Here is an 11,577-nt window from a genome sequence, read left to right as displayed (position 1 = left end):
CTATTATAAAATTTCTTTCATTCTCTTGTTATTCTTTGTTAAAGAGATATCTAGATAGGTAGTGTCTGCACACCTGGAGCACTACAGGACAGGAAACAGTGCTGCCCTCTAGTGCTCTTACTAATCTATAACATTGTTGAGAAGCTGTAGACACGTGAACGCTCCTGAGCTTACATTTCTGCTTTTTCATGAAGAAATTTTGAACCTAAAATGGGCTGGCTCCTAAGATTACATTCCTGCTTTACAAATAAAGATACCAAGATAATGAAGACAAATGTATAATAGGAACAAATTAGAAAGTTGCTTAAAATTGCATGCTTTATGTGAATTATGAAAGAAAAAAAAATAGGGTTAGTATCCCTTTAATTAACCCCACAATTCTGTTGATATTTTGAATACTGAAAATAAGAGAGATGCATCAGCCTTCACCCCTTATTCTATCAATTATTTATTTTCATTGTGGCACCAGAACAATTGAAGCCCCATAACAACCATCATTTTATAAGGTAATGGTGACAATGCAGATTCATTTCATTATATTGAAGTTCATAACATTTTCATTTCTAAGTGCCTAATCTTTTATTTATGTATTTTTGGTTTACACAAAGCTTTTTGTTATTCTACATTTTCATCAGTTTCCCAAACGAAAATTGGTCTTTGCTATATGTCTATGTTTAGTAGAAGTGGTTTGGAGCCATTAAATTCAATCCAAATAATTTTGTGTGGGGGTAATTAAAATCTTTAGAATTAGTTTACTGTTTCCTTTTATTAAAAAAAAAGTGTATGTCAAGATACACTTAAATAAATATGCTTATGTGTATGGCAACAATAAACACATACAACACACTGTTGCTATATTTTGAAATTTAGACTCTGTATAGTAACTACAAAATAAATAGCTACTAACCTAAACAGAACATTATACGTCTCAGGTTCTAATTGTACATTCACTGTTGTTCATTTTTACTAATTAAAACAGACATATACTGCTTTACACTGTCTGGTATATAATATATGTATACAGTATACATCTGCCAAAATATTATAACTGTAAATGTTACCAAAGAAAAATAAAAACAAAATAGTAAGATGAAAGCTTATTGTCACAAAACAGTTAAGTTTGGAGCCATGTTGGTAACTGCACATATAGCAGAGTAGGCCTGCTGTACTATACCTAAATATCAGTCTATCTGCAGTGAAATTTTACTGCAACACTGACATAAGAAAAAGCTTGACTCTGCAGTTTCTTGCTACAAAGCTTTGCCTTGCAGGGGAATTCTCTATTCCAAATCCTACACATAAAAGCTTTGATGCAGAAAGCATTGGCATTAGATTCCTTTCATATTTACCTTGAAGTGCCCCCCCTCCCCAAAAATAAAATCAATCGTCTCCACAGTAATGGCAGAAACCTTTCAACTGAATTTTGATTTGTACAGATATGTTTTCTTTCTGTCAATTATTAATCATTAGAATCAGGTTTTCTATATGTTTTTTTTTTTTTTTTTTTTTTTTAACAGGAAATTGGGAGTGGCAGGACACCTGAGTAGCAATAAGCCTCATTTACTTTTCAAACGCCTTTCTGCACCAGACAAGAAATCAACTGCTGGACCAGAGTTAGATTTTGTTTTGGGAGTTCAGAGGTGAGAATTTTATTCTCCTTCATATCTGATAGAAATGGAATCGCCCACTGCAATATCAGCAATCACCATAGCTAGAGTGAGCTGATTAAATCTGATTTCTTTAGAAAAAATCTGCATAGGCAACACATGTTTTATGTTAACCTAAATTATTTTTACTGTTGCAATATTTAACCTCTGTGCTGCCAGAGAGGATTTCAAAGCAATATATGGCAGACAGGGGGGGTTAAACATTTATTTGCTCATTTATGCTTTAAATGTTCTATAGCTGTTGTTGTTGTTGTTATATTTTAATTTTAGTACTGAATAAAAACTGATTCTATCTTACAGCTGTGTTTTTCTTCCAATAGTATTTGCTAAAATAAATGTTTGCCCCCTCCCTTTTTTTCCTGGAAAGAGTTGTTGCAGTTTGGAAACCTAGGTGATCTGTGCCTCTCTTGTACACTACATGCTTGTTGTTGACTTTACACTTATTTTGTGGTTTCTGTTCATTCAACTTAAACACAGATTGTAAACAATGCATATAGCAATTCATTACAATTAGAGTATTGAAAAGTGGGTGGAACAAGGAAATTCCTTTATAGATAAATAGCAAAACTGGCATCTGAATTCAAAACTTGACAATAATTGACATAAAATGTCCTGTGTGATTATTTTTTTTTTAAATAAATTTGTGTATATACAACTTTAAATGTTTGTTATTGGCCTATTTTTCTTGATTGATGTTACTATAGGTCAGCTTAACATGATGGTGAACAGGAAAGTCTAGTCTTCACTTGAACATCAAGTTTTTCTGCATTTAGTGGGTTTCGTTCTTTGAGATTCCCTCCCATCCCTGAAAGCTTGTGTACTGATGGATACATCGTTTGTTTGCTTTACCTCTCCCTGACAGTTAAAGCTGTTTGAGGCTTCCTGTATGTAATTGCTTTACAACACATTGGAAGACTGATACTTTTAAGCCAGAAAAGGTACAGAAATGTTTCTTTAATACAGGTTTATCACTTGCAGAGAAATGATTAGAGATTATATTCTTTCAGCATCTGGTAAGATTACAGTCTATCTGTAGAATAACTATAAAGTGAATAATCGATTTTTGAGGGACAGCAAAGTCTTTGATGTAAACTAAGGAAATCATCAAGTATTGATTGTATTAAGTTAATATTGTGTAATGCAAAATGCTATGTTTAATCAGTTGTCATACAATAGGATACATTGATATTAAAACTGTCCATTTGTCTTGTTTAGTATATTTCTTTGTGTTTTGTGAACCTTTTTTTGGACATCAGTATAAACTGATTCCTTTTTGTTATTTAACAGGTATGTAGGATTATAATAAAAATACTATTGCTACATAACCATTGTGTTCCACAGTTTAAAATGTAATTGTATAAAAGGACTGTATAATGAAATGGATTACACTTTAAAAGACAAACTCAAATTTATTTTTGAGTTTTCAGAATTTATTTTGCCTGTACGTTACCTAGAAATTGTGGTCTGACTGCCAGAGAGACAGGAGTGCATCCTGCAGGATTCTGATAACTATGAAACATTCTGCACTAATTTTCTTGATTAGTGCAGAAATTCTGTTATATCTGTACCTATGTGGCTACAGTTGTGCAAACTGAGTTAAGAGAATGTGAGTAAAATAACCAACTTGGAGAAAATCCCCCAAACTCAGCTAATCGGCAAATGCTGAAGTGAAATGCAGCAGCTGACTTCACAGTCAGGAATTTCAAATTGCATTCACTACACCTGCTTATTATAGGTAAGGCTTGAAAACTAAGGTGTAAAACTGTTAGACACAAATGCACTTCTAACAATTTTACATCTGATATTTGCTATCATTAAAGTGTGAAATATTGAGCTTTAAACCTATAAATATTTAAATAAAAATGCATTCTTTATAATGTGTAAATAATTGCTCCTTTTAATGTTAAAGGGACCTGAAACCCAACATTTCTTTCATGATTCAGATAAAACATGCACTTTTAAACAACTTTCTAATTGACTTCTATTATCAAATTTTCTTCTTTCTCTTGGTATCTTTTAATGAAAAACAGGGACTTAAAGGGACATTATACACTTTTTTTTTTTTTTTTTGCATAAATGTTTTGTAGATCTATTTATATAGTCCATAAAGTTGTCCTCCTTTTTTTTTTTTTTTTTTTTTTTTTATTTAATTTAAAAAAAAATGTATAGTTTTGCTTATATTTAAATAACATTGCTCTGATTTTCAGATTCCTAACCAAGCCCCAAAGTTTTAGGTGTATACCTACTCCCAGCTTGCTTTTGTTTGTTTAAAGGGTCTTTTCATATACAAAGGAAGGGGGGGGATGGTATCTGATATTTCCCACTTGCAGCGGGTGTTCCAGTAACCTTTTAAACAGAGCTAAACTGGAAGCTTCTAAGTAAGTTTTTTTAAACATTTTTTATACTGGATTTTTATATCAGTATCTGTCCATATCCTTCTTTATAGTAGTGTCTATTACATGCAGTTATATGAAAATTGGTGTAAACTGTCCCTTTAAGTTCAGGACTGTGCATGTGTCAAGAGCACTATATGGCAGCACTATTTCTTGCCATGTAGTGCTCCAGACACCTAGCTAAGTATTTCTTGAACGAAGAATACCATGGGAAATAGTAATAGAAATAATCAGAATCTGTTTTAAAATTGTATGCTCTGTCTCAATCAAACAATAACATTTTGGGGTTCACGTCCATTTAAGGCAGCCCCACTGCTTTTTAATAGTATTTGGTTGCATTGGCTACAACACAGATACTTTGTATTACACCTGACTATGGGGACACATGCTACAATATAAATATCCAACCTAAATTAGAGGAGCTGTGTTTGACTGATGTCCGTGAACTGTTTCCAGTCTATAGAATATAAAAAGGAATTCTCAATAGGATGTACTGGAGAGTAAAATTTGTAAGCCCTGAATATAATATACAATGAACAGATATCTATTTGATTAAAAGGAAACCTATAAATACAGTCTTTGTATTAGATATTTTCAATTTACCGTTATGAAGATTTATTTGATTCTTACATCATTAAAGGACCAGTAAACACAGTAGATTTGCATAATCAACAAATGCAAGATAACAATGCAATAGTACTTAGTCTAAGCTTCAAATGAGAAGTAGATTTTGTTTTTTCTGACAATTTCAAGTAATGTCTATTTCCACTCCCCCCTGTATCATGTGACAGCCATCAGCCAATTACATACATGTTTATTCTGTGACTTCTTGCACATGCTCAGTAGGAGCTGGTGACTCAAAAAGTTTAAATATAAAACGACTGCACATTTTGTTAGTGGAAGTAAATTGGAAAGTTGTTTAAAATTGCCTGCTCTATCCGAATAATGAAAGTTTAATTTTGACTTGAGTGTCCCTTTAAAGGGACATAAAACCCATTTTTTTTTTTCATGATTTAGATAGAACATAATATTTTAAACAACTTTCTAATTTACTTCTATCATAATCATTTTTTTGTTATCCTTATTTGAAAAGCATAAATGTAAGCTCAAGAGTTGCAACAATGTTATACCTTAGCAGGAGCACTAGATGGCAGCACTATTTCCTATCATGTAGGGCTTCAGGCATGTGCACGCTACCTACTTAGGTATCTCTTCAACAAAAAATAACATGAGAATGAAAAATTTAATAAAAGTAAATTGGAAACTTTTTAAAAATTGTATTCTCTTAGTTATGAAAGACATTTTTTGGGTTTAATGTCCCTTTTTAAGTCCATGTTATCCTTATTTCATGAAAACTGGTATCATATACATAACGATTTAGTTTAAAAGAATTGTTCTGACAACTCGGGTCCCTTAAATTTCACTTTAAAGGGACATGATATACACAAATGTCTCTATTCCATCTTTAGAAAGATTTTTTTTTAAATAAATGTTTCATTCAGTAAAGGAATCTATAACTATGTATATAAGAGTTGTCTGTAACAAGCAGTAAATGAGAATCATACACATCCTGTTATTTTCACTTCAAATTTAGACCTCTTACTTAAACGTACTAAAAAAAATGCAAATAAAAGCACACTTTCATTATACTAATCATCAAAAACGCCACTTTAAATATTGTTTTTATTAATCTGTAACCCAGAATTCCTTATCAAATCTGACCTTATTCTATATGTTGTGAGCTGATATGTTCGGTTCTTATGTCAGATTTAATTTTAAAAATAAGGATTACGTTTTTTTTTTTCTTAAAAGTTCACCAGAGTTTAAAGGGACACTAAACCCCCAAAAAATATTTCATGGTTCAGGTAGAGAATACAATTTTAAGCAATAGTCCCATTTACTTCTATTATCTAATTTGCTTCATTCTTTAGATATCCTTTGTTAAAGAAATAGCAATGCACATGGGTGAGCCAATAACACATGGCATCTGTGTGCAGCCACCAATCAGTAGCTACTTAGTCTATCTATATATGCTTTTCAGCATAGGATATCAAGAGAATGAAGCAAATTAGATAATAGAAATTAATTAGAGAGTTGTTTAAAATGACATGCTCTTTCTAAATCATGAAAGAAAACAATTGGGTTTCATGACCCTTTAAATACTTTGATAGATTATGCATTCTGATATTACAAAAGTATTCAAGGATGAATGTGTAGGGCTTTTTTTTTCCTTTCTAATTAGTTATGATAGTTGCAAGGTGAAGATATTTTAAATGCTTAACACACCTACAAGGCTATATCAGTCTCATAACATTGCTGCTTTCTTATATATTTGTGCCAATGCAAAACTTTAGTTGAACCTTTTTATGAATAGGTTATGTTGTTGGCGTGTTTCCAGGTCCCTGGAATTCCTTACAGAGAATGCCAGGAGTGTCACTTTTTTTGTTTCATCTAAGACAGAATGCAGAGCCTTAGTACAGTTTTTGGTTACAACAATAAACAGATTATTTTGCAGCTAGAACTTTAAATAGTTTGTTTTTATGCTTATGAGACCAATAAAAAGCCCTGTTTATCAGACAGTGAGAAGAGCTCAAATACCTCTTTTTGTCCTTATTTAAATAGGTGCCGCATCATTGTTCGTTATCACTTCTCTTTATGCGGTCACAATCTATATATGTTGCAGACTGGACGAGGGTCAGTTATGATCGCTTTTATTTACTATTATTTTGGTCTACAAAGAACACAGTACACTTTAAAGGGGGCATTGTAAACCTGAGCATTTGTTTTATTCTTAGTGAAAGATTTTGAATATGGCCAACACCAGCAGCATTTGGCTTTTTTCAGACAGATTTGTTTTTGTGGAAGTGCAACACACATCTAGTGCATTGAAGGCATCTCTAATAGTGTTGCAAATTGGTACCAATTATATAATTGGTGAAGAAGTGTATATCCCTCCTCTTTCTCAGTGTTCAATTGTAATGGGCCAAATATGTATCTATATATTTAACACCGGGCAATACGTCAATTTTGTTATCCTCAGTTCACTTACACTAAGTTTCCACACCAAGGCCACACTTTTACATTAAACAAAAACTTATAGAATTAAAAAGTGGACTGTTGCCTAAGGCCCATAAACAACCCAGCTCAAAAGATTTGAAAGACTAATTTTTATGTTAACAGAAACACAGCTGTTTTCTTGCAGTTCAATCCAGACCAATAAAAATTGTATGAAACATTCCATTATCCATTGATTCAGATGATGTTTGAAGCATTGCAGTACTTCGTATGTCAGTATTTAAAGGGACATATTACTTATGCTGCATCATTAGCATATAGGTATAACTGTAAAAAGCTGGCATGAAAATATCACCTGACCATCTCTATGTAAAAAGGGAAGACATTTTACCTTAAAAGTTCTTCAGCTTACCAGAGTACTCTGTGAACTGTTCTACTTCAGCTGCATAAGTCCCCTACATGGGTAATCTGTCTTCTACCAAAACATCAAAGAATAAACTGCTACCTTGCCTTCCTGAAGAGCCTAGCTCTGCTGGGGCTGTGAAAAGTAAAGGGCACTGCATTTATTAAGTTTTTGGTTTTTTTTTTTGTGTTTTTCTGTTTTGGTTTTGTTTGTTTTTTTATTTTAAAAAGAGAGACTGTAAAATGCTTTTAAAATGATGAATAATACATATTGCAGTTATTTATATTAAGTATAACCCTTTGGTTAGTGCTTTATTACAACAATGAAACTATGTTTTATAACCATTTTAAATCCTATTTAAAAATCACTACATTGCTAGTTTATTTATGTTATGGTTATGTCTTATGTTGATACATTTTGAAATACCATCTTGATATAATTACTTGTATGTAACACAATTTCAGATTTAAAATGAAACCTTTTTATTCTCCGCAGGTCTCAAGCTGTGAAACGCTTAACGCTATGGATGTAAAACGCATAAAGGAATACCTTTCTTGGCTATATTACCAGTACCTTCTTATCACATGCAGCTACGTCCTGGAACCATGGGAGCAATCTATTTTTAACACTGTTCTATTGACTGTGATAGCAATGGTGGTCTACAGCTCCTATGTCTTCATCCCAATCCACATTCAGTTTGCCATGGAATTTTTTGCTCATATATTTGGAGAACAACAGGAAAGTACTGTTGCCCTTCTAAGCTGACTCCCTGTTAATCTTAACTTTCAGTATTTTGAATGCTCACATTAGCTGCTTTTGAAAATCAGGAGGATCTGAGTGCTTTTAATATGTTTACTGAACATTCTAGCTGTTATGTGGAGGAAATACACCTTTTGCTTTCATTATATATTTTAATATAGTGATTTAACTTGCAAATAGAGAACTCAACTGCACAAAATGTATCCTTCTACAATTCTGTATATACTGTGTATTAAAATGTAGTGTTTGTTTCTATATATAAATATATTTTTTCTTATCATGCCAAAATACAATAATGCATTTTTGGTCTAAAACGTCATAATTTCATTATTTTTTCTATATATGGGGTATAAGGCATCGTTTAAATGTGTATTTATTCGTGAAACCTTAAGCTCCTTTGTTCAAAAATTGAGTGACATTTTATAAGTTTAAATCTATCCTTGAACTAAACTAATGCAAGTCATATAAATTGGCTACTTTTAAACCTTCCAGTATGCAAAAAATGAAGTTTTGTGGTTTAAGTTCCTTGAATATTGTTCACTCTTTATCTTGCTGGACAAGTTTGGATGCAGTAATTTGAGTCGCCTTATGACAGAACAGCCAATTCCTAACATTCTTCCTTCAATATTTTTGCTGTCTGCTTTTATAGCTTTGTATCAATTCACCAATGCTTTATTATTAAATATTTATTGAGAACTGTGCCTTTTTTGTATGTTTTAAAAAAAAAAATTGCATTTTTAATTTACAGTTTACTTTGAAAATGGTACTATTTTTTTTTTTTGTTTTGTTTTTAAAGGGGCAGTGGTACTTTTTTTTTTTTTTTTTTTTTTTTTTTAAGGGACAGTAAAGTCAAAATTAAACTTTCATGACTCGGATAGGGCATGCAATTTTCCAATTTACTTTTATCAAATTTGCTTTGTCCTCTTGGTATTTGTTGAAAGCTAAACCTAGGTAGGCTCCTATGAAGTCCTTGAAGGCCACCTCTAATATCAGTACATTTTGACTGTTTTTAACAGCTAGACAGCCCTATTTCATGTGTCATATAGGTAACATTGTACTCACTCCCATGGAGTTATGTGAGTCAGCACTGATTGGCTAAAATGCAAGTCTGTCAAAAGAACTGAGATAAGGGGGCATTCTGCAGAAGCTTAGATGCAAGGTAATCTCACAGGTAAAAAGTGTATTAATATAACCGTGTTTATGCAAAACTGGAAATGGAAAATAAAGGGATTTACCTATTATTATTTTTTTAATCTAACAATCTAATTTATCTACCAATTTTGGTGTATTGCATCTAGATATGTATGCATATAATGTACTGTGTATGTATTATTTATTTATATAAATAAAATGTGTGTGTATTTTCAAAAGGGTTCCTAATAAATGATGGAAAAAGTGAGGGTATTCATTAAAGGGGCATAGTAGTCCCTACACATAAAGGTCCATTTAAAAGCAAGCTGCGCAACTTTATAAGAACAAATATACATACTCATAAAGCTAAAAGGTGGATTGTTAAATGCCAAGAACATCACTATTTGCAGCTATTGCCACTGTTTACAAGGGCAAAGTCAAATGATTTATGGCTATGCCAACTCCTTATCGACTACAGGTGAGCTCAGTCAGTAACAGGTATATTATGTTTTTTGGGTAGAGTGGTAAGCATTAAGGGAAGTTGTGCCTTTGGCATTTTCAAACACTTAACCCTAAAGCTTTAATAAAAAAATGTAAATTATTATTCTTTATTTATAAAGCGCCAACAGATTCCGCAGCGCTGTTCATAGGTAACAAAGATAAAAGGACAGTACAATATGAGACACCAGACAAAATTTAACAAACAAATACAGGAGGAATTGGGAGCCCCATTCCTGTGGGAACTTACAATCTAAATGGGTAGGAGGGTGACAAACAGGAGGTGGGGACTGCAAAGGTGGGAATGATGTTAGTGTGAAGTTAGATGAGGGCAACTATAAGGCAAGTGGAATTCATTAGTTACTGATTTGGTGATAGGCTTCCCTGAACAAGAAGGTCTTTAAGGAGCGTTTAAAGGAGGAGAGGTTGGGGGAAAGTCTGACGGCTCGAGGAAGTGCGTTCCAGAGGGTTGGTGCCGCACGAGAGAAGTCCTGTAGTCTAGCATTAGAAGAGGCAAGGAGTAGATCGTTGTTTGATTTTAGGGGACGGGCTGGAGTATATTTGTTTATGAGTGAGGACAGGTATGGGGGGGGGCTGCATTGGTAAGGGCTTTGTAGGTCAAAGTGAGAATTTTGAATTTAATTCTGCTGTGAATGGGGAGCCAGTGAAGGGACTCACAGAGGGGTGCGGCAGATACAGAGCGTCGGGAGAGGTGGATTAGCCTAGCACAGGCATTTAGGATGAATTGAAGAGGGGAGAGACAGGAGAGAGGAAAGCCAGTTAGTAGGTTGTTACAGTAGTCAAGCCGGGAAATTACTAGGGAATGGATTAGCTGTTTAGTAGTTTCAGCACTCAGAAAAGGACGAATTTTGGAGATATTGCGTAGGTGGTTGCGAAAGGATGAAGAGAGCGATTGGATGTGGGGTATGAAGGACAGATTGGAGTCGAGTGTAACTCCAAGGCAGCAGACTTGGGGTGATGGGGAGATAGTGGTGTCACCGACAGTGATAGTAAAGTTAGAAACTGGAGTAGAATTAGTTGGGGGGATTAGAAGAAGCTCAGTCTTGGACATGTTGATTTTTAGGTGGTGAGAGGCCATCCAGGAAGAAATGCCAGATAAGCAGCCACTGATGTGGGAAAGGACAGAAGGAGAGAGTGCAGGGGTGGATAGGTAAATCTGAGTATCATCAGCATAGAGGTGATAGTTGAAGCCATAGCTACTAATAAGTTTACCCAGTGAGGAAGTATAAATAGAGAAGAGTAGAGGGCCTAGAACAGAGCCTTGAGGTACTCCAACAGACAGGGGCAGTGGAGAGGATGAGTCACCAGCAAATGAGACAGAAAAGGACCTATTAGAGAGATAAGAGTGGATCCAGGAGAGGGCAATGTCACAGAGCCCAAGGGAGCTGAGAGTTCATAGGAGGAGGGGGTGGTCTACAGTGTCAAAGGCAGCAGACAGGTCAAGTAAGATAAGTATAGAATAGTGGCCATTGTGTTTAGCAGAAAGAAGATTGTTAGTAACCTTGGTGAGGGCAGTCTCAGTTGAGTTCTGGGGACGGAAGCCCCCAGGGGGTCAAGCAATGAGTTGGAGGATAGGAAGTGTGTTAGGCGATCGAAAACTAGTTTTTCCAAGACTTTAGAAGCTAGCGGAAGTAGTGATATGGGGCAGTAGTTTGCAGGAGAATTGGGGTTGAGTAAGGGTTTTTTGAGG

General features: G+C 34.1%; 1 protein-coding gene across 3 annotated transcripts; it reads left to right on the top strand.

Moving 5' to 3' along the window:
• The first annotated feature begins 1,574 nt into the window (after positions 1-1,574).
• On the top strand, positions 1,575-8,933 carry SPTSSB (serine palmitoyltransferase small subunit B). Of its 3 annotated transcripts, none has more exons than XM_053709022.1 (2): positions 1,575-1,640; positions 7,974-8,933. In XM_053709022.1, the coding sequence occupies exon 2, from the start codon at positions 8,001-8,003 to the stop codon at positions 8,241-8,243; it is 243 nt and encodes an 80-aa protein (XP_053564997.1). In that variant the 5' UTR covers positions 1,575-1,640; positions 7,974-8,000; the 3' UTR covers positions 8,244-8,933. The 3 variants fall into 3 exon arrangements, with proteins under 3 accessions (XP_053564997.1, XP_053564996.1, XP_053564998.1); XM_053709021.1 differs by lacking the exon at positions 1,575-1,640 and adding an exon at positions 2,473-2,605; XM_053709023.1 differs by lacking the exon at positions 1,575-1,640 and adding an exon at positions 2,558-2,680.
• The last annotated feature ends 2,644 nt before the right edge of the window (positions 8,934-11,577 follow it).

Source organism: Bombina bombina, chromosome 4 (assembly GCF_027579735.1).
Source record: "Bombina bombina isolate aBomBom1 chromosome 4, aBomBom1.pri, whole genome shotgun sequence".
Taxonomy (NCBI): Eukaryota; Metazoa; Chordata; class Amphibia; order Anura; family Bombinatoridae; genus Bombina; species Bombina bombina.
This window is presented reverse-complemented; position numbering and strand designations above follow the sequence as displayed.

What these genes read in the sequence shown, in the direction of transcription:
- SPTSSB (XM_053709022.1), top strand. Translation starts at nt 8,001, where the DNA reads ATGGATGTAAAACGCATAAAGGAATACCTTTCTTGGCTATATTACCAG.